Source organism: Colossoma macropomum, unplaced genomic scaffold (genome assembly GCF_904425465.1).
Source record: "Colossoma macropomum unplaced genomic scaffold, Colossoma_macropomum, whole genome shotgun sequence".
Lineage (NCBI taxonomy): Eukaryota > Metazoa > Chordata > Actinopteri > Characiformes > Serrasalmidae > Colossoma > Colossoma macropomum.
Genome location: NW_023495351.1, coordinates 555373 through 579439, shown reverse-complemented (window position 1 = coordinate 579439; position 24067 = coordinate 555373). Strand labels below are relative to the sequence as shown.

Below are 24067 nucleotides of genomic sequence, written 5' to 3'. Positions count from 1 at the left end.
TTCTTGTCTTGCACTCTGAAGTTCTTCTCAGACCAGGTGTTGTTAGGACATTTTTGGCAAGTGGGTTGATCTGTGTGGGAGAGAGAAAATGCAGAGGTTAGATGGTACAGATGGTAAGAATATATATATATATGTCCAGTATGTCACTTGCTCACTTGACCCAGTTGTCAGTGTAGGTTCCCTCATTACAAATAGTACAGGTGTAGCAACAGACAACATTTGATATGTTCTTTATGCTGCCTGGAAGGCAAGGTGGTGAACATCTGGAAAAGGGCACCTAAAAGATAAAGACTTTTTTTAATTGGTTGAAAAGACGCTAAAATGCTATACCCATGAAATCTGGTCACATATCACATTCCTTTAAAAAATACGTGTCAGGTTCCAGTCCTCACTGGCCAAAACACTGCAGATTTCAGCACACTGACTCACAAACACACTTCATTCAGGTTATCAGCTAATTAGCAAGGCCTTCTTGGACTGAAATCATATCACTGTCCTTGGCTTAAAATATTTAATTTTATCTCACCAAATTGATGTGCTGCTTGGTGTACTTGTTGTCTAAATAGAGTGGTACCACTTCCTGGAAAGCTTTAACTTTACACAGATAAAGCTGCTACCCAACAGGGACCCAACAGAAAATGATTAGTGTATATAAAGTATTATATATAATAAGAGGAGTTTCATAATGTATTAATTCAGTCATATGCAAAAGTTTGGGTGCCCCTGGTCAAATTACAATTTGTTGACACATACTTAAATATGGCATTTTACTAGAAATCTTTCATAGCAGTAGTAATGCTGGAAAAATAAGTAATAACATTTAGCAGAGGCCACTTTTGATTTTTTTTCCAGTATTATAAATTCAGCAAATAAACAGTGATTGTGAATGTAATGTGCAGAAGTGTGTTCTGTAGAGGATGTGTTAACTTAGTTACACTTAGAAGATCAACAAAACATGGAATTTGACCAAACATTGCATACGACTGTATCCAAGCTACAGAATTGGATGGAGATCAGTTCAATTCAGATCTGCTTTAATAACAAAGATTGTAGCATTTCCAATGAACAGTTAATTGTCTAGGTCACAATAGTCAAATACTTGCCTGTCGAATTATCTCTGCTAGGGCTCCAATATTGCTTTTTGCTAGTTCTTTTTTAATTAAAATAGTTTTATTTAAAACTATTTGAAAAGGCCTCAAAGAATCTGAACTGCAACACTCTGACCAGACCTATACATACATACATACACATACATACATACATCATCTAAACCGCTTATCCTTCTGGGTCACGGTGGGGTGCTGGAGCCTATCCCAGCTGTCATTGGACGGAAGGGCAGACAGACCTCATATTGTAAATGCCTACATGGACACTGCTGGTGCCCCTTTTATTTCTGACTGGTTTGTGACTTGTGGTGATGTAAAGGCTGAGCTAAACACTCTGGAATGTGAGAAGGTGATCAAACGTGACTTAAAATATGTTCACAAGAAACATAAGCTCTCCATCACGCTGGGCTGCTTGAGGATTTCCCTGAAGCATTTTTGGAAAGGTGCAGAAAGAAGAAAGAGATAGCTGTGCCGTTTATTCACTAATCCATCAATCAAACACTGTCAGACATGAAAGACTAAAACAAAAACCCCTTAAATGGGAGTTCCATGTTATAGATTATCGTACTGCTACTATACATTTACTGTCAACTTTGTTCAGTTCCTGATGAGACCAAGAAAAACAGAAAATGCCTTAAAATGCATAAAAATAATATACAGAATAATGCATTTTAAGGTAATGTAGATGATTAATAAACTCTTATTTAGATTATCAGTAACACATCAACGACATATCAGTGAACTAACAGTAGTGAAGTATCTGAATACATTGAGATAAATATCTTGTATACTGCTGATACATTACTTACATTAAGTAGATGTATTGTTAATATCTTACTTTCATTGCACAAAACCTAACCTTACCCAACCTTATCCAAAACCGAACCTTAACCCTGACCCTAATCCTAACCCTAACCTTAACCTCAACCCAAAACCTAATCCTAACCCTCACTTTGGCCTTAATCCTAACCCTAACCTTTACCTCAGCCCGAACCTAATCCTAACCCTTATGTTTTTAAAATGTTACTGAAAGTCTGTTGAATGTTTGTTTTATCTAAAAGGGCACTCAAAATAAAGTGTCACCCATTTTATACATACAAAATATCTTCACAAGACAATATGAGATCAGTAATTTACAAATCTTCCATGTCAATCAGACAAAAAAATTCTAAAGGTAAAATAGATGATATGAATGTTTAAAAAAACAGCAACAGGCAGCACACAAGCAATGTGTTGACACAGTTTATCACACAAATCAAGCAGAACACCAATCACATACAAGTATAAGCATTCCTATTATCAGTACGGTAGTGGTGATAGTACCCAGGCGTCTAAGGAGTGTAATGACTCCAACAGCTCTCTCACGGCAAGTTATTAGATGAAATGGTTATGAATAATATTTTGCGATAGTTTTGAGAATGTTTTGGCTTAAAATCCATTCATGGTGGAGGGATACATGCAGTATGTTGTGAGGCAAAATAGTCTCCAAAAAAGTTATTCTTTCAAATTTACCACTATTTTACAATCATCAACATTCTGTATAAAACTCAGAAGACAGGTGTGGGGTCAGTGGTGGTTTTGGATAGTAAATAAAATGTCTATATTTGTGTCATAGTCATGGTGACCCCTGGTTCCTATCACCACCGCTGTAAAGAGTCAGTAAGTTTCTCTATGAACCATTTTACATTAATTTTACATCACTTTGACTTTGTTTACATCTCAACCACTGAATTATGCACAAAATTAGAAAAATCAGTGGAAATAAATAAGATGCATAATATATAATAAAAGATGTTTTATCTACATAAATGTTAAACAACTGTACTAATGCACTCACACTGAAGGTAAGAGCGGAATTAATTACCCCTAAATTCTGAACAAATAAGTGTTTTCAATTTTCTATTCCTGTAAGTATGTATGAAGGCCTATGCACAGTTCAGTGTTTTACCATATTATGACCTTGTATTTGTTCATTTAGGCTACATTCACATTACATGTTAAAGCCTGTAAATGGTGGAAAAGCAACACATCTCACCTTTTTGCCATCGTTTCGTGCTAGTAATGAACAGCTAAGAGCTAAGAGCTGTTCAGAGTTAATTATCTTTGCAGCGAAGGCTCATTCTGCTCGTTAGTTTGTTTGCTGATGATGCACATGACGCACATGATTCATTCATGTGACGTTACTGAGTAGGATGTGCGCATGCGGGTCATTTCAGGGCGGCAGTTTGATCACATCAATGACAGATTTGAATCACTTACCTAAACGAGTATGAACCATCATGTCAGAGACATCGGATTTGAGCAAAAAATCAGATTTGAGCAAAGAGGCTTGTAATGTGAACGTAGCCTTAGAGAACAGCAGAAGTGTGGAGTCACATGTCAAATTATAAATTTGATGACTTCAAACTTGACTCAAGACCTTGCTGCTTGACTGACTTGAACTCCAAAGACTCGGATTTTGACTTTGACTTGAGCGTTTATGGCTCAAAAAGACCCAAAACCCAAAGTAACATACAGTATTTTTTGCCAAAATGGTATATTTTAATGCATTAAAAATAACAGAACTGACCTTCATTTTATATTCTTTGGCAGCATGAGCAGTACTGTGGAATGCTAGCAAGCTAAGCTTCCTTAGTCAGCTATATTCATCCTTAATAATACTGTGGGGTTTTGTTGGTTTCAAGGTTCAGTAGGGCACAGAGGTCAAAATAATCTTCATCTAAAAAAAGGTAACACTTCACAATACTGTTTCATAGTTAATAAGTAACTAATCAGGAACTAAGCAGGAATGAATGAGCAGTGCTGCATTAACGCTTAAGTAACTACTATTAACTTCCAGGGACTACTAGTTAACTACTCAGTAGATAGTAGGGTGGTTCATTATTAACTAAACAATAACTACTGAGTCTCATAGAGAATTACTTAGTAACTATGATTTTTTAGAAAAGCTCCTCATAAATTACCAATTAATTAAACATTAATCGCTCAATAGCTGAATCTTACAAGGTTTCTGGTGAACTAATTGATGTAGAGTATTCCAACACTTCTAGCAGTAGTGAAATACACTACACTGTGTGCAGTCTCTGCAATATAATGGATTATACCCTCCATTTCTATTCACAGAAACAGGTATCCTCAGAGAAGTACACTACACTGTACTGACTGGTGTCCCTCATGTGCTTGTTTTGATCAGAAACCTGAAAAGTCTAATGTACCTCTTCAAATTTGGCAGTGTGAACCAATTTGCACATCAGCCTAAAAATGTGACAACTGCTAAAATACTACAGTATTCAGTAGACCAGTCTGCTTACCTCTCATCTGTAGAAAAGGAAACGCCATTCATTTTCTGCAGAAGCGCATGTGCCAGTGTTGTTTCTTCTGAACAGTAGTTCTCCTTGAGACTCCTCTTGACTAGTAGTTCTCCTTGACTAGTCCTCTTGAGGACAGGGTCAGTTGAATAGAGGGCTCATGGAAATATCTGACTGTGTATGTACCCTGCCTTCAAATTTACTTGCTTCCAAATATTACTTAGTGATGATGTAAGTACTGTCTGTTAGATAATAAATGAGGTGTTGCTGTTCTTCATTTGGACCCAATGATGATCAGGAACAATATAAAGTGAAACACATGGTAACTCATTTCTAATGAACTAGGAGTTAATGATGATCAGGAACAGTATAAAGAGAAACACATGGTAACTCAGTACTAATGAACTTGGGGTTACTGATGATCAGGAACAGTATTATAAAGTGAAACATGTTAGAAATAAAAATCCCTAAAGAACTGATGTACTGTAGTACAAAAAATGTAATGAGTGAATAAGTTGTTTATTGAGTGCAGATGTGAAAACATTCCTGAGTCAGCTAGCTATATCATTAATACCCCAAACAAAATGAATTCAAAATTTGTCATTACTACTGAAGGAGAAAGTCTGAGAGCTGAGACTGATCACAGTATGTTCTGCTACTACATTAATTACTCATCTTTCGATTTCATATCTGAGGCACAAAGTTTCACTGCTTATTAGCTCACATTAGCTAAATTAACTAGATGGTTAGAATGCACTCATAACAGAACATAAGCAGCAGCTTTAGGTTTAATAAAGCTTGGATGCTGCTTCCTTTGAAGCTGTGGTTACAAGACATAATGGCTGTCATGGAAAATTTGATCAGGTCTGGTCCCACTTCTGAAACTACATAAATACAGAATTAGCATTTCTGTATGCATGTCTGTTTGGGGAAAGGGGCGTAGATGTGTGAACCTAGTAAAATTAACCCATTAAACTGTAGGGGTTTTATTATGGCTGTCACTATTGATTACTTTAGTAATTGAGAATTCTAGCGATTATTTCAAAAATTATTTTTAGCAACACCCTAGCAACCACTTGGTAAACCATAGCATCAGCTTAGCAACAAAAATAGAAAAAACTTGTTTTGAAACCAACATACTTCTTTTGAATATGATTTTTTTTTCTCCTCGGCCAACCACAAATATTCCACTATGACAGCCAAAATCAAACAAATTTGGGAAACCCTGCTTTAGGTGCTGTGGAAGTTGTTTGGGAGTTATTTAGTCAATCCATCTTTGATGAACATGATGAACGTTTTTATAATTCACAGTTTTTATTTTTTTTATAAAAGGTCTTACAAATGTGTAGTACAAAAATAATAAAAAACACACTACAGTCCCCAATCAGTTTCACACGTTCCTGTCCTAACACATAGGATCATGAAAAAAAAAACATATAAACAACTTAGTATACAGAATAATACATAAGTAAATAATAATACTAAAAACACAGGGTTTGACGGCTTAATCAATGTAGACTAATTCTCCATATTCACAGAGCAGCAGGTTTTGTCTGATTGAAAACAGACAAATAGATCAGTTTGTTTCAGTGTTTGTAATGAGCATTTTTTCAGAAGTATACAAAATAATACAGAATACAGTTTTTTTACATAACATACAGATTTCCTTTCTAAATACAAAATAAAAAATGACACATTATTATTTTTTCTTTCAAATATGTGTATAAAAAAAAGGTTGCCTGGGTGTGACAAACTCACATTAAACAAAAGCCAGAAACTTTTTAAAATTGAGCAGGATTACAGTAAGATTAAAATGACATAGCAAAGACATAGCAAACATAAAGAAGTTGATTAAATAAACAAAAATAAAGTAAAAAATCCATAAAATAAACAAGTGGTAGCTTGATAATTGGAGCTCAGTCTGAACACATTTGTCTGATTGTCCATAATTCTCCAAGTAGATGTCACCACACAATGGAAAAGAAGGTTTTTGATTGCTGCTACTTGCTGGGGTCTCCTAGCACATGTATCTATAATAAAAACTTCGAATAGCAAAGTGATGGATTTGAAAGAGTCTTTCAACCATTAGTCTTAGTCTAGGTCTCACTACCATACACTGGGAAAATGTCAGCAGGAGAAGAAAGAAAATAAAGAAGTGATTATAATGGCAGCTACAGACTTTTATATTCACATGTGCATATTTTTTTTTCTAGATTTTATATGATCATGTGTGATGCAAACATCTGAGTTTGTAGAAAATACAACCCACTAGAAACTTGCTTATCCTGTTGTAAATTTATCACTGCCATGATGTGTAAGAATTTTTTTAAAGAATTTTTTTGAAGAATGTTCACCAGATAAACAAATTATATAGAGTTATAGACTCCTCCTTGATCTCCAACTTCTTTGTCTACAATGTCTAAATGAGGCAACACTGACTTCTGACACATGCAGGCTGCTAGTATCCCAATTGGATGTTCCTGACTCTGCAATGCTGAATTGGCTCTGTGATATGCTGGGTATTGATACTGTTTCCCTTAAGCTCCTACAAACCACTCCGGAGTCTGAGTCATCTGTTTGTGGATCAACTGGTGGTTTTACTGCCTTCTTTGTTTCAGACTTTTCTGAGAGAATCTTAAACCATTTTGGGGCAAAGTGGCAGAAGATGACTCCATAGTTTGAGACCATAATGCCAGAGATCTGGACGATGGGGCGTGATTCATATTGAGTGATAAAGATTGGAATAAAGCAAAGCCAGGCAAACAGATGGATGAGCATACTGAAGACTATAGGATCAGTCTTGTCATTATCTTTCCCCTTGAAGGCCAGTCCAAAACTTAGCACAGCTAGTAAAGCAATGTAGACATGCATCGCACCAAAGCCATACATAGAGCCCTGAGTGCACAGACGGTTCATGGTAAGTAACTGAGTTTTTGATTGTGTCTCCTCAACATTAACAGGATCAAATATCATCCAGAAGATACAGATGAGAGCTTGAATAGCAGTGAGGATTCCTATGATGACAAAGGGCTTATCAAACTTTCTTAGTTTGCGCTGCTTTGCAGGATTAGAGGACATTAACTCTAAGAATATGTGAAGGGCCTTAACCAGAATGCAGGACACACAGAGAGTGAACCCAAGACCATACACGATCTGTTGAGCTCTGCAAATATGGATGTTTGGGCTGCCTAAGAAAAGTATTACACCTCCAAAACTCACCATCAGGCCAAATTTCATCAGACATGAAGTGACTAAGATGTCCTTTATGATGTGTTTTTCTCTGTGTAGAATGAAAAAGATAAATGAGAACACCAGCAGTAGTGCACCTATTACTGTTCCAATCATCACTACAATGGAATAAGCTGAAGACCACTCCAAAAACCAAATATTCCATTTTTGACACTCCTTCGACCCTGGAAGAGACCAAAAACCTTCTGGACATGGGTGACAAGAAGGTTGATCTGTGAACACAAAAAGAGAAGCATGAAGTTCAAATGAAGAACGTAGACAGAGCAGAAAGAGTTTTCCCTTTAATTTTGAACATTAGATCAGTTATACTGTATCATGTGAGATACCACATGAGTAGACAAACTTTTTTTGGCCCAAGGACCACATACAACTTTAAATCTCTGTGGTAGGCCACTTCATAATAATCTTAGAGGAAAACACTTGGAGAACACTGAAAATCGTTTTTGCCAAGTGATCAAGGTCAGGTTGAAAGCAATGACTAGGTATCAAATTTTCTGTCACTGGTATTTTGAATTCAAAACGAAAATGAAGATTTTTTACATAAATGACTCTTAAAATGCAATCTGATCTTCATCTAAGGCATTCGTCACCAAACCTGTTTATCTAATCTAATTACTGCCTTCAGTAATCCTTGATTAGCTGAATGAGATGTTAGCACATTCCAGCTATTTTGGTTGGAAGGTAGATCTCCAGGTGGAGGGTTGGTGACCACTGATCTAATGAATAAAATTATTATTATTTTTTTTATTTAACAAAGAACACAATATATTACTTATATCTCTTTTTACACAAACCTTTGTTACAGATGTTTTTGAATTCCTGGAGTTCCTAGAGGGCTGTTGTTCAGCACAGTTTGGTAATTTCCCTGCTCAAACACATCTAGTAGATCTGGCAGTTAGCAGATACATTGAATCAGCTGTGCTTAAGCAAGTAAATCACCAAATTGTGCTGGACACTTGTCTTTCAGTACCAGAAATAAAGAACCCTGCTGTAGAAAAATAGTCCCTTAAAAATATCTAATTGTTCTCAAAAATGCTGAGCCTTAGGTGACTGAGAGCATCTGTGCAGGACATGATCAGATTGTTATCAGGAATAGTCTGTCCACAACTACAGTAGTGATGTAGTAGGACTGCAGTGGATAAGTTCTGAGAGGTCAGAGGCATCTGAGAGGTCAGTAGTGTAAAATCATCACCACTGGTTTACAAAGATGTAGAAAAGTGTAATGTGGTCAGTTCAGTCATCCTTCGCCATATTCTCCACAAGCGGCTGAGAGCATCAAGAGAACGGTACAGTTCTGAATGACTGACCCCCACAGTGAGGTGGCCCAATGGCTCTGTTAGGAGGTGGGGGGGCGGAGGGGGCATTTTACTGGCATGTTTTATATCTACTTGTCCCTATAGAGGTAAGCATGGCTGCAAATCAATTTAAACTTATTCTGACTGATTACCTATACTATGCTTCGGGCTTTGCGGTCAGATCCCTCTCACTGCTACACTATGGCAGCATGTAGAGCCTGTGTAAAACTACAGCCTTTGGATACTCTTTGGTGCTAAGTGATCAATTTTGTCTATGAAACCTCTTAGATTCACCTTATTCTTGGTTACCATTGCTCAGAATCAGTAGGAAGAATGCTGTACTTCCAGTGGACCATGGACTCTATGTACAAATGTTGCAAATGTAACTTTTTAATACTCACCCGTCACATTAGAATAGTATCCCTCACTACACTTAGTACAGTTATAGCAACAGGAGATCCTAGATATCTTCTTCTCTGTGCCCAGGGGACATGGCTCTGAACATTTGGACAAGGGCACCTGAATAAAAAAAAGAGAGAAGTTTTCTTTGGTTAAATGTGTTAGGTGCTCTGCATTTACAATAATTACATACTAAGGGATAAAAATTGCAGCTATCTCCTGTGGTAATAAAAGCACTTTTTGAAATTTACATGAATTATTTATTTACTTGTAACTCTTTGAAAGAGGCATCCTTTAAATATTCAGTATGTACTACATAAATAGGGGATTGTTTTTAAGGTTTCAATTTTAAGAAAAGTTACTTTTGAGCATACAGTCACATTTTAAGGAAAGAAAATCCTTCAATTTTTGCTATTCTTTTTCAGAAAAAAAGAGTCAAATCTGTTGATACTAGCTTGACCTGTATATTGTTGGTCAATTATATCAGCTGGTGTTGACCACACACAGTTTTATCAGTATTGGCAAAATATTACTGATAAAGAATTACTTTTTTGCCATGCCCAGAACTTATGATCTCCTACAATAGGGTGAAATCTTAGGCTGAATTAAAAAAAGATAAATAAATAAAAATGAAACAAAGACCTTTTGGTTTTAAAGGTATTCTTTCAACTTGCTTACTTTGCTTTCTTTTACTGGCATCACCTGCAGTTTTTAATTGCAATACTTAATAAAAAAAACACAGATAATGTACAGTGAATGTTGAACCACTGGGGAACCTAGTAAGAATCACTCAAGTATATCCCAGTAATACACGCTGAATGGGGGAATATCAGTATAAAACGCAAGCAATATTATGCTGGGAACTAACAAAAATAAGAGAATGAGAGTTAATTAACAGAAATCAAATCCATGAAGTATTGGTAGCTACACCTCGACAAATGTTAATATCAGTTGGGCCCTAGTTGATTCGGAAGGTTAACTGAACCAACTAATTAACATAATCATAATTAATTATTTAGTTACATTTAAATTGTTATATAGTAGAGCAAAACCCACAGAGATTACTGCACAGCTAAAATTCTGTTCACAAGGGAACAAATATTATTCATTTTAACTCACTGTAGTATTGGTCCATGGGATTTTGTTGCTATAGACCTCAATTTCTCCATTCTTTATGAGGAATTTTCCCACCACCTCAGGTACTCTTTCATCACCACTCATTTTCCACCTAATGAAATCATAACCATTCTTAAAATCACCAAATTTGTCAAAGGAAAACATCTGGTTGTCCAAGGTGAAGTTCATCTCATGAAGAATCTCCACAAGCTAAAAATGCAAAAACATAAAATTATTTGTGGTTAGGTCATGTAAACAACTAAAAAAAGTTTGTTGAAGAGGTACAGTTGTGTGCAAAAGTTTGGATGCCCCTGGTAAAATGACACGTAATGTTGATTTTCTAAATGAAAATAACACATCCTCCACAGAGAACACACTTCTGCACATTTTAATGCATAATTTAGTTTATTGAAAAAAAAGATGGGAAAAAATGTGGCCTGTGCAAACGTTGGCACATTATATTTATGTTTTTGCAATGAGTTCTATTGCGGGGAAGATGACGGTCAGCTTCTGAGGGTGCTGGGACAACCATGGAAGCCAGCACTGGAGGAGTAGCTTGTGAAGATGGCACAGTCCTCCTTGGCATCTGCCAGCTCATCCCCCTAGAATGTCATAATTAATTGTGTTCTCTATTGAGGATGTTATTTTTACCTCAACAAAACATGTAAGTTGATCAGGAACGTTCAAACTTGGCATCTGACTGTATTTTCAACTGTCAGCTTTCTTTGCGGTCATTCACTGAGACCAGCTGTGATTTTTAATTGCAGAACACAGGCGACATGTAGAAAACATGTATTTAACAGAAAATTATACAGAAGCCTCATCAACTAAATATGGTTTACTCTTCCATATGCCAGCATTCAAATGCTTAAAGCACTGTTAATTTCTTCATTAGGCAACTTCATGATTAGTAAGCGATAAAATATACAAGCCAATAATGAATAAAGAATTAACTGACTGAGACTAAAATCCTTTTGCTTTGAGTGACTTTATACCTGAATTATGTTTATTTTATTAAAACAAAGGATTAAGGTAAAGCCATTTTGTCACTGCCAAAACAATCACAATGCCACTGAAACTGTACCAAATGTTTCAGTAGTGACAATTTTAGGAAGTGACAATTTTAGCTCATTTTGAGCTGAACTCCAAAACAAACACAGCTTTGAACAGCTGTACACACATAAAATCATATTTTTCATGAAAACACAAAAAGAGTTTTTCAGTGTGACAAATTTTAATGTTCCACACTTATTTTCAGACTTTGGCACACATTTATTTCAAAACAATGGGATCTAAGTGTTTACCATGTGGCCATGAGGGACAGGGATGCAGCCTTACTTCCTGCTCTAAAATGCAGTGGTGTGGCTAAAACAAGGCTCCACATACAGACTAAAATTATGGATTTTTTGAATAAACATTTTTTGAATAAAGTTTTTTATTTACATATTAAGCTCTTAATGGATCTAAATATTTCTTGTTTAATATTCATAATACACAAAAATTAAATTCAATTAAACATTGTATTGTAAGTATTATTTTGACAAGTGTAAATTTAGGGGTTAGGGTTTGGGACAAACTCCTCCAAATAGAAAGTACCCTATAAGTGATGATTTTGTATATATTTAGCTTATTATCATTTCTATTAATGCCTTGGATTTAAATGGATCATGATATAAAAATGCAACATGAAAATTTTACCTGCCACGGCATGAAGTCTGTATCTCCGGAACAGGCAGAATCACTGCATTTTAGAAGTTTCTTGATGGCATTAGCTATGGCATATACTGCCACTCTCTGACTGTAGGTCTCCGTCAGGTCTACTGCATGGAGCAGGTAGTCATCGTTTGCCGCCTGGGGGTCTGGCACACTACAGGCAAAAGGGGACGTGTGTTCCGACTGCTGACCATGGTTGCAGTTGAACCTCATTTGTTTGTACTCCCTGATGAAATCATTTCTCTCTCCTTGTTTTACTGTCAGATTCTTGAGGTAGTCTTCAAAACCTGGAATCGTCCCTGTGAGGAAGGTAAAGCCAAAGATTTCTCCAACCTTGTTTATGTCCTTCATCTTCATTACAAAGCGTGTCGTAGACCAGGCATCACTGGCGATCCAGATTCGAGTAGTATTTGTCTTAATCAGCTCTTGAAAGAGCATCTCTACCTGCTCTGCTCTCAAAATGAGCAGCACAACTTGGGCACTGGAGTTTCGGATAATATCAGCCACTAGCTTGATGCGTTGTTGCGTATCTTTGAAACCTAGGTAGTTTGGTAGCACCTCCTGGAAAGCTACACACACATGTTCTTCTTTTGAATCCAGCAGAAAATTCTCTAAGGCAGGCTTTCCATAGTCATCATCAAGGGACACCACTCCAACCCAGTCCCAGTTAAAGTGCCGCATGAGCTTTGCCAGGGCCTTTGTCTGGTACACATCACTTGGAATGACACGGACAAAGGATGCACAACGTGATTTGTCACTTAATGTTGGTGAAGAAGAGGTGCAGCTAATCTGTTAACAAAAAGATACAATGATTATTGGTAAATTTGAAATGACACTGGAATAAAATAGTAAGATATGCCCAGACTAGCGACAGTCAAACAAGGGAATGCATTTATGTTTTGCTGTATCCACAAACAGCCAAAAAGATTTTGTTCTGCTTAATTTCATGAAAAATCCACAGTAGAATTCAAAGTAGTTTTGAATTCTCTTAAGCTCTCAGTATTAGTCTGATGTATAAAGTAACCCTAAAATTGCAAATTTAATTTGTTCAGTAGAGTTTAAAATGTTGTACAAATTATTGTCTATTTTCTGACAATATGTATCTATTATCTATAATCTGTAACAAGTTTAAAACTATAAAAATTGACTTAACATTAACATTAATAAAGAAAATTGAACATTACCATACCATTAACATAAGCAATGCATAGCCTATTCCAAAATATGAACTAGGACGTCTTATAGTCAAATCATGTATGTGTTCAGAAACCATATTTTATTTATTTTTGTTTATAAGTCCTTAACACTTTAATTTAAATTCTAACTCTGAATATTATTGGATCTTGTTAACAAACAAAACAGTGTTGTAATGTAATGTATGTTTAGCTAATTACTTCTTGTAAGATATCTTACTTATCATCAATTTTGTTTTTTAAACATATTGATATTATGCTCATGCATACATGCCTTCTTCTTATATTTATGATTACAAAGGCAAACAACATCATTTATTGTTACTGACAAAAAATCTTGTATCTCCACATTTTTCAGTTCTCATTTTTTTCCAACATTTGAAAATGCCATATGTCTTTTACATTGTGTGAACATTTTAGGATGAATGCACAAACAGAAAAGATCCAAAAACACTTGGGGAAAAATATAAGAAAATTGTACTATTTCCTAGAAAAGACAGAAGTAGACCTAGTTAACACAGTACATCAGCTTTTCAGAAGTAGCACTGAGAAATGTCTTTCTGATTGTGGTTTTGATCTAAAAACAGTGTCATGGGGGAAAAAAAAGTTTAGTTTTATCAACACAGCCATTCTGCACAGAGGGCTGAGGTATTTAAGACAGTGGTTTGACACTTTGTTGCTACAAAAATTGCTCAGAAAGAAGTCTATAGAAAAATACTTTCCTATTCATTGTTATAGTATTTCAGTTTAAACAGTTTTGTTCTGTTATTTTATAGTTTTATTTTATAGTTTTGTTATTTTATAGTTTTATTGTAGTTCCTGGCAATGATTCAGATGAGGGTGAAATTCACCAGGTGAAAAAGGAAAAGAGAACCACCAAACTGGAAACATAACATTCAAAAAAGAAGGCAAATGTAGGAGAAGTCATATAGTGACAAGCAGAAGATGTGGGTGAGGTGACCTGAGAGCTACACATCATGGAAGATGTGTGTCAGAGATATGTAGAAAGTGTTCAAAACATATTTGCAATACTATCAGTGAAGAATTCAGGCAGAGAATTTTCCAGCACTTCTGGCTGAAGATGAACTGGAAAGAGAGAAGGCAAGGAAGAGGTCAGTGAAAAAGGATTTGAGAAGGTTTGCAACACTCCTACCACCTTAATATAGATGTTGAGAGGAGAAGGGTGTGTAAATTTTTTTTGTCAACTCTGGGTCTAGAGGAATGATCAGTTGCAAGAAACTGAACTTGAGATATGCAGCAGCAAAACAGCTGTCAGGAATGATGCATGAGAATCTCTTTGGGTCTTTCTTAGAGATTTGCTAAAGGTGCCTTCTCATTATTGCTGGTTTACATGCTCCAAGTTATACTTAGAACCTATGTTCCAGTCCAAGTCTGTGTTACACAGTGTTTCCCAGCGTCACTGTGAGAAAGAACTCCAGACAACTCTGTTGTCCGATCTCAGTTTGGCCTTATACCACCCAAAGAAAGACCAGTGTGACACCTGTGGCTCATACAAAGCCCGTCATGTGGAAAAGGAAGGGGGCCAAAACCACTGGCTGAAAAAAGATGAGGTGAAAGCAGCTGACAAAAAAGGCCAGAGCAGACTCCACCTGCTTAGGAGACTGAGGTCATTTGGAGTGCAAGGGGCACTCCTGAGGACCTTTTTTTCGACACCACGGTAGCATCAGCCATCTTTTATGGAGTTGCCTGCTGGGGCAGCAGCATCTCAACTGTGGACAGGAAGAGACTTGACAGACTCATTAAGAAGGCCAGCTCTGTCCTGGAAGCCCCCTAGACCCAGTGCAGGTGGTGGGAGACAGGAGGATGTTATCCAGACTATCATCTATGCTGGAGAACAGCTCCCACCCCATGCATGAGACTCTGGCAGCACTGGGCAGCTCCTTCAGTCACAGGCTGCTTCACTCCAAGTGTGTAAAGGAGCACTATCACAGGTCTTTCCTTCCTGCAGCTGTTAGACTGTACAGCCAGCACTGCTCCCAGTAGAACCCTCCTCCACCCCCCCATTAGACCTCACACACCTACAGCACATTAACTGTGAATTTATCACCGTTTCCTGTGTGTAATATAATCAGTACTCCATGTGCAATAGGTCTAAAATATCTCTATAGTGTAAAGATTTTCTTGCTTTTCTTTTTTTAATGTTTATATTGTTAATTCATCACTGTTACCATGTGTAATATAATCAATACTCCATGTGCAGTTTGGGTAAAATATCCTTACAGCTGTTACATGTTTTGTTTTTTTTATTTATAATTGTTGATATTGTTCATTTTTGTGAATTTACGTGAAGGATAGTTTAAATTTTTTATTGTGTATTTTGTTTCTTTAGTATTTTATATATTGTTTATATAGTAACAAGAAACAAACTGTAAGATTTAATTCTCTTCTTGTTACTTCGTTTCTTTTGCTGTAGCACTGTGAATTTCCCCATTGTGGGACTAATAAAAGATTATCTTATCTTGTGGAGTGTGATGCTGTCCACCGTGTCATAGAGAGACGACTGAAAGATCAAGACATTTATGTCCCAGCATTCACATGAAGAAAGCACCCACAAAGACAACTCCACAAAACACCTGGACTATGTCTTCTTCTCTGAGCCGACAGTATGTGACTGAAGTGCCCTTGAGCGAGGCACCTAACCCGCAACTGCTCCCCGGGCTCCATGAATAGGGCTGCCCACCGCTCCAGGCAAGTGTGCTCACTGCCCCCTAATGTGTGTGTTCACTAGTGTGTATGTGGAGTTTCACGGCACAGATGGGTCAAAATGCGGAGGTGAAATTTCCTCGTTGTGGGACTAATAAGGGTCACTTAATCTTAATCTTAATGTTAAGGTAAGCTAAGGACTATCAAATACAACATCAATGGTACCATGAAGTACAAGCTTCAGCACTTGGATGACTGGAGTCCTTTCCCCAGGAGAGAGCTGAGGAGCTTGAGGAATGGTGTATCAGTGATCGATCGGCTACCCTCCACCTCACTCACAATTAAGGAGCAGAAATTCAGACACTTACAGCAACTAAAGGAACTTTTCCCAAAAGACTTTTATAGATTTTATGATTCACTGAAACACTAAATTTGAGCACACATAAATATTTTAATATTGCCTTTGAATATACTAAGTCTACTAAGCTTTTCTCATTGGATGTTGTATGATAATGTTTTTTACTTTTTCACCATTTCACTTTACTATATCTACTCAGTTTTCAAATGTTTTATGCAAAATACATGTGCCATGTTGTATTTAATACCCTTTTACTCCTTATTGTTCCCGCATATATATATATATATATATATATATATATATGCATTTGTTAGCTCCTCTTGCAATAACTAGTTGTCCATCCATGTATGCAAATTTTACATACCAAATAAAAAAGATTGAGCAAAATGCAAATATAGCAAGTCTAGACAGATCAGGTATGTCTGTTTTTGTCCCACAGAAGCAGGACACAGCAGGGACCAGAGGACTAATAAAGAAATTAAAATATACCTTTATCATATTACAATAGAAACTCATAATATTGATAGTAGACAGTAAACAGCAGCGTAAACAATCGCGCCTGGACAGTGGCAGTCTGACACTGATTAATGGATCATTTATGACCCATAATGTTTGCTCATGCTTTTTGACTCTGCGCTCTTATAATTAAAAAAGAAAAAAAAATCAAACAAAGGTAAAGTTAAACAAAATTTGCCCAACATTCTGGGTTTTTCTATAGACTTGTGTTTTAACATGTCTTTCAATCTTTTGTTCAGATTTGGTGGAAATGCAGTCTTATTTACATGTTTTGGTGACAATTCTGTTGTTTGCTGGAGGTTAATTCAACAGTTTGAGAGGAAACCTACCTAAAGGTGCACAAAAAAGCAACCCGAGTGCCAATAGTGCCCTTTTGTGGACAATCTTCAGTCTGCAACTTGAATGACAATCAGAATGCTCTGGTTTTTCTTGCCATCTAATCACTGTTGATTTACTGAGAAGGTGCATTTTAAGTATATTTTTAAGAGTGTAATCATACCCCTTTAACCCCACACTCCCATGTAGTATTACGTTACCTGAGGAATCATGTAGAGACTGAGGAACTTGGCCACAGGAATAGACAATTCAGAGTATCTTTCTCCAAAGAACACCTTCACAGATGAAGTAAAGTTGGAGTTGTCAGCAAGGACGGGAAACGAATCGTTAATAGAAAGCATGTGCTCCACACACTGTAAGGCTTTGGTGCCGTATGCACACGGATCACACATCTGATATCCAAGCCGAATCCCAGGAAGAAATCCAGAGTCATTGATCGTTTCGATTGTGTGAATTACAGCTAAAGACTCTACAAACGGAATTAGATCGAAGCTGGAAAGGAGAAAGAAGGAGAGCAGGTTACAGTGTTGAAAAGTGTGAAGCAGTATTTGACACTAACATTTCTAAAAGGACACTAATCCAGTATACTCACTCTGTGCAGGTATATTTATCTGGACGAATCCGTGTTTCAAGGTCATTTACTGTGGAATGAACTGACCCCAGAATGCCAAGGATAATGTCTCCATGGGCATACGCCCCACATAGGGACGCGGTATCATCACAGCGGACCCTCAACCCCAACATTACAGCCACCCACACCACACAAAGACACAGATGGGACAAACAGGGAGCCATGCTGTGAATATGTGGTGGATCATGTGTCTCAGTGAAGAACTAAAAGCCTCACTGAAAAAAAGACTAGAGGAAGAATGTGGGAGAACAGGAAACACAGCAAAAATCAGAAACCAAGCAAGACATGAGTAGATGCAGCTGCTGTCAGAAGAAAACGTGGTATCTCCATTTTTGTCATTTTTCAGTTTTTGACATAGTTTGAATGGACCAAAAGAAATGGCCCAAAATTACTTGAATTTGACTTACATTAAAAGTAAAGTAGGTTTTTTTCCCTTTCCTGTAAAGTTTTTACATTTTTTTCATTTTGGAGATACAAACACAACAGCGATATGTTATAATGAGTGTTGTTTAAGGTCTTACACATATTAACCATTGCCTGTGAAACCAAAATGTTTGCATTTGGGCATCATATTATTATTATTATTATTATTTATGGTTGGTTTTTAGCAAAGCAAAAGTAAAAGCATTTCACCAAGTTAGAAATGCAGGTCCAAGCTACAACAGGCTTCATTACACAACTCTACTTTTTGCCTGTCCAGAAAAAGGACTTTTATGAAGTAACCTGAGATTCACATGAATTATTAACTTATAAACTATAAATTAATATATGATTGAAGATCAAAGACAATCTGTAGCAATTTGAAAATGTGTAGTATGTAAATATTTGTCAGCCAAATACAAGAAAAAAAAAAAAAATCAAAACAAACATTTTGATTAGTTTTATTCAAGTCATACAACTACTCTACATAACCTCATAAACCAAAGTAAAATAATATGCTTTGAATCATATTTTTACAGTGTAGAGGATGTAAAATATTTGTTGATTGCAATTGAAACTTAAAGTGCATTTAAAAATGTATTTTTTAAAAAAAGATGAATTTAAAATGGAATGATTACTTTTTTTACTCTCACAAACTGTCACTACAAGCATCAAGAAGGAATGTTTGTTTTTTATCTGGAAAGGTCAGATATGCTCTTGTAAGGTAAGAGAATCCTGTCACCATGCCAAACTCTGTCACGGCTACTGGTACATTTTTTTTTCCAAGTGTACATGTCAAATCTTCTTGAAAATATCAGACTGATTTTAGTTTAAGTCTATTCTTAGTTTAGCTTAAGTGTATTCTTAGCTCTCAACCCACACATATAAAACATTGTGAAGGATAGAACAGGACACAAGTTTGCTAATTAAAGACTGTGCGATTAAGATTAAAGATTAAAGACTACTCCACTTGATTTTTTTAAGCTGTCAAATTGGATGTAACTAAATCCAAGAGCCAGTACATCAAGACTCAAAAGGGTTTGGTGTGGCTAGACAAAAGGAGCTTGAGAGCGAAGGGAGACCCAAGAGAAAATCTCAAGGGCCTTTATCATATTACCGGCCAGCCTTACACAAGCACTTTGAAAAGAGAACTCAAGACTGAGGACCACGTTGTGGAAGAGCTCCTCTTCTCTACATAAGGACCAGCACAAGTGCTGCCAGTTACTCTTGATTACTGAAGAGGAGCTCTGTGCTACTTTGTGTTACAATTTAAATAATCAAATGAAGAGGGGGAAAAATAAAATGAAACCATCTAGACTGGATACTGATCTGTCACTATCCTGGTCCCAGTTTCCCAAAAGCTTCATAGTCTTATTAGGATCATCTTGACAGGTAGAGGGTGACCTTTGTACAAAGATGCTTTTGGAAAACCCAGCCGTGATCAGCTACAGCTAAAACATAACAGTGACCTACCTTATTCTCACATTTAAAGACAATGCCAGTACTAACATTAGGCCTATCAGAGTCATGATGACCATGTGCTTACCAAGTTGGTAAGGCAGAGGTGTTATTGGCTTCAAATGCACCAGGATATCAAGGATGGGTACCAGATTTGTGAGCACTGCACTCCGGCCACGGGGGCTCATTTACAGGCTTGGGCGCCTATGGGGCATCTTGGCTTCAAAGCCACACCAGATTCTGGCCATTGATTTTATATTGCTGGAGCATCTCTGGTTGGCTAAGATATGTCCTAATTATGACAGGTGTCTTTTCACACAGTTCACACAGATGGTGGCGACCAGAGATCACCAAGCCTCCACTGTGGCTAATGTCCTGGTAAGGGAATGGTTTTATAAATTTAGGTGCCTAAACGTCTGCCTTGCGATCAAGGCTGGAGCTTTGACAGTGCACTGATTCAGCAGCTGTGTGACTTGTATTCAGAAGACCCATACAACATCCTACTACCCTCAAGGTAATGGTCAATGTTAGAGATTCAGTTGCATTTTTCATAACGTGCTCTATTTCCCTGGAGTAAAAGTGGGAGTGGCTCAAGGATTTGCCCTAAGTTACTTCTTCATAGAATACATTCGTTCAGAGTACAAGTGAGTCACCTCATTTTCTAACGTACCTATTGATTTATTTTAGATAAAGATTTATTTTAGATTTGATTTATCAACATCTCCAGACTGCTTTTGAAAGAGTGCGAGAGAGATTGAAGGTGGCAGACAGTTGGCTTAAGGTATGGTGGTGAGGTATGACGAGAAAGCTACCATGGCAGCCTTGGAGGGTCAGCTTGTTTATTTACAGGACTATGGTTTAAGAGGATGAAACAATTCAGGCTATTTCTATTATTTATAGGGTGGTGAAGACACCCTGTAAGGGGAGATGTGTTTAATCCATTTCACCTCTCACTGATCTTCAGCATGTTAAATACGTTCATATGACTTTACTTAAGCTTGTTCCTCCAAATCTTTGTCCTGACACCCCTTCTCAGAGTGGTGCTAAACAAAAAGAGAGAGCCAGCCTTGAAGAGAAGTAGATGAAAAGATAGATGAGGGTTTATGGATGGTTGTTCAACCTATCAGAGTGACCCATCTTCACTGGTAGCCCAGTGTCATCTTCAAGGAGAGCAAGTCCCACCTCCTAATGCTACCCCTTCTGTCTGTGCCCTCTAAGGTTATGTCCCCAGGTGTCACTTCCAGTGATACTGATCATAATCATGGAGTGGCCCAAACTACTGCTGAACGTCATTCCATTCTTCATGTATAATTACCACAGCCCCTCACTATTCATTTATATGCTAGTTCGTATAAATATGTTTTTAAACTTGATTTAAAAACAGTGATTGAAGGTGCTTGGCGAATAGTGAGAGGTGGCATGTTCTATAGTCTCAGAGCATAGACTGCAAATACATGATCACTTTTAAGCTTCAAACGAGCCCTAGGAACAGCCAGCATGTTCTACAAGGATGCTCTCAAAGCTCGCTGAGTGGTAAAGGGAGTGAGCATACTGCCAACATACAAGAGGGCCTGACCATTAAGTGCTTTAAAAACAAATAAAAGCATTTGAACTGTATCCTGAACAGGACAGGTAGCCAATGACTGGAGTGTCTCTTTTCTTGGTACAAGTCAGTAACCTTGCTGCTGCATTGTGCACTAACTGTAAGCATTGCAATAGAGCCTGGTTAATCCCAATATACAAATTACAGTTAACATATACAAATACATTGACAGCCATCCACCTCTTAATGTCCTCAAGACAACTGCTGAGAGACATTAGAGCCATTGTCAATAGGTCTAATGGGAAGGTAAATCTGTATATTGTCAGCATAATGATGAAAGCTGACATTGTGCCTCCTAATAATTTCACCTAATGCCAGCATGTATAGTGAAAAAAGGAATGGCGCTAATATGGACCCTTGTGGAACGCCACAAGAGAATGTGTAAAAATGGCAACTTGAAAATTGGCCTATATATACTAACCTCTGTAGCATCAAGGTTATGTTTTTTAAGCAGAGGTGTAACCACTGCATGTTTAAGACTTTAAGGCTGGAACGGCACCAGTGGTTTAAAGAGGTATTAATGATGTTTAGGACAGTAGTGTAGTATAGTGTGAAGTGAGTGGAGTAGAGTAGTGAACTATGCTGCCTGTTGCTGCATAAAAGAAACAAACATACACACACACACACATTCTCTAAGTTGCTCATCCTCCTGGGTCGTGGGGGACAGCTGGAGCCTATCCCAGTGGTCAATCGGAAGGCAGGAAACACCCTGGACAGGAAACAAACAGTCTGGACAGAAACAAACAGTTAAACAGAAGTTAGGACACCTCTGGGGTTATCTTAAAGTTGGGACAGAATTTGGGAAATTTAGTCTAGTTACATAACTGGGGTTTAAGGCAAGACTAAAAGTCTTAGATTTTAATAGTCTTTATGCCCATACCTAACACTTAGATAGTTAATGGGCTTCATGCAAGGCTTGAATTGTAAGGCAGTATTGTTTAATTAAACACATTTAAGTGAATGGCATTCAGTTTGACATGGGCTAATAAAAAATAATACATACATAAATAAATAGAAATAGAATTTTTTTGTTTGTTTGTTACATTTTAACAGACACAAAGCTACTCCAATAGACTACATGTAACAGAAAAATAGCAGATCCAGTGATGTGCACAGACTTGGACAGAGTAGAAACAAAAGTATAGGCTGTGATATTTTTTGGTAAACAGCGAGAGGCTTATGTAAAATATGTCATGTAATTGATTGTCGTGTAAAAAATAAAAAAGTGGGTCTTTAAGAGTTCTTTTAACAAAAACATTGGTCAAATTAGAAGCATTTCATCCCAAAGAACCATTTGAATTCTTTAAATAGGACTGTTTTATGATGGAAAAACGTTTGTATGTGATAGAAGGTAGAGCAGGAATACTTGGGAGCTAGGTGGTACAGTAGCTGTCAGTGGTCCTTTGCTTCCATATTGGAGGCCGTAGCATTGTGCCATATGCTGGCCTTCTGACAAATGTCTACCCAACCATGTCCTGCCAAGACTTGAGCAATTAGACATTTTTTCCACGATAGCCATTTTTCTTCTTTGCTCCTCTTTTGCCTCCTTTAGTTTGTTTGCTGATGATACACGTGACGCATATGATTCATTCATGTGACGTTACTGAGTAGGATGTGCGCATGCGGGTCATTTCAGTTCGTTCACATTAATGACAGATTTGAATCACTTACCTAAACGAGTGTCAACCATTGTGTCAGAGACATCGGATTTGAGCAAAAAATCGGATTTGAGCAAAGAGGCTTGTAATGTGAACGTAGCCTTAGAGAACAGCAGAAGTGTGGACTCGAGTCATAAGTTATAAATTTGATGGTTTCAGACTTTACTCAAAAAAAAACCAAAAACTGACTTGACTGATTTCAACACCAAAGACCTTTGATTTTGACTTGGACTTGATTTTAACTTGGACTTGAGCTTTATGGCTCAAAAAGACCCAAAACCCAAAGTAAAATACAGTATTTTTTGCCATAATGGTATATTTCAATGCATTATAAATCACAGAACTGACCTTCATTTTATATTCTTCGGCAGCATGAGCAGCACTGGGTAATGCTAACAAGCTAAGCTTCTAGTCAGCTATATTACTCTTTATTACCTAGCAACTAAAGAAATGCTGTTTTTGTTTCATATGGATTTAGTCCTGTCTTAAAGTCCAAACTTTAAATCCTTCTTGGTTTCTTTTGGCTTGAAGTGTTTTGAACACACATGGATGTTTTTTAGTACACATAATGTACATAAATGTGTTTCACTGTAGCTCACATTAATGATAAGAACCAAACTTTTTTTCAACAATTTCACAGTGGGTGATAAACACTGACTTTGCTTTCTGCATAATCTTAAATAGCGGTCTAAATAGAGGTCTACATTTTGGCTGACTAAGTAAGCATAGTTCATATTTGGAAATGTTCCTTTTACCGCCAGGTATATATAAACATAAATATACTCAGTGGTTTGAATTAATGATGGATGCTGCTTCCTTTGAAGCTGTGGTTGCAAGACATAATGGCTGTCATTGAAAATTTGATCAGGTCTGGTCCCACTTCTGAAACTACATAAATACAGAATTAGCATTTCTGTATGCATGTCTGTTTGGGGAAAGGGGCGTAGATGTGTGAATCTAGTAAAATTAACCCATTAAACTGTAGGGGTTTTATTATGGTTGTCACTATTGATTACTTTAGTAATTGAGAATTCTCTTGATTAT

General features: G+C 37.0%; 1 protein-coding gene across 1 annotated transcript; it reads right to left on the bottom strand.

The window, feature by feature from the left end:
• Nucleotides 1–6285: 6285 nt before the first annotated feature.
• LOC118801865 (G-protein coupled receptor family C group 6 member A-like) lies at nucleotides 6286–18028 on the bottom strand. Its single transcript, XM_036562258.1, has 6 exons — nucleotides 17846–18028; nucleotides 17454–17745; nucleotides 12172–12975; nucleotides 10477–10683; nucleotides 7766–7875; nucleotides 6286–7694 (listed from the first exon to the last, which is right to left on the bottom strand). The coding sequence occupies exons 1-6, from the start codon at nucleotides 17995–17997 to the stop codon at nucleotides 6791–6793; spliced, it is 2469 nt and encodes an 822-aa protein (XP_036418151.1). The 5' UTR covers nucleotides 17998–18028; the 3' UTR covers nucleotides 6286–6790.
• Nucleotides 18029–24067: the final 6039 nt, after the last annotated feature.

What these genes read in the sequence shown, in the direction of transcription:
- LOC118801865 (XM_036562258.1), bottom strand. Translation starts at nt 17,997, where the DNA reads ATGTTGGGGTTGAGGGTCCGCTGTGATGATACCGCGTCCCTATGTGGG. An exon ending in GATAAATATACCTGCACAGA is followed by an intron (nt 17,746 to 17,845) that starts GTGAGTATACTG and finishes TCTCCTTTCCAG; the next exon opens with CTTCGATCTAATTCCGTTTG. An exon ending in TCCCATGGACCAATACTACA is followed by an intron (nt 7,876 to 10,476) that starts GTGAGTTAAAAT and finishes TTGTGTTCACAG; the next exon opens with ATCAACCTTCTTGTCACCCA.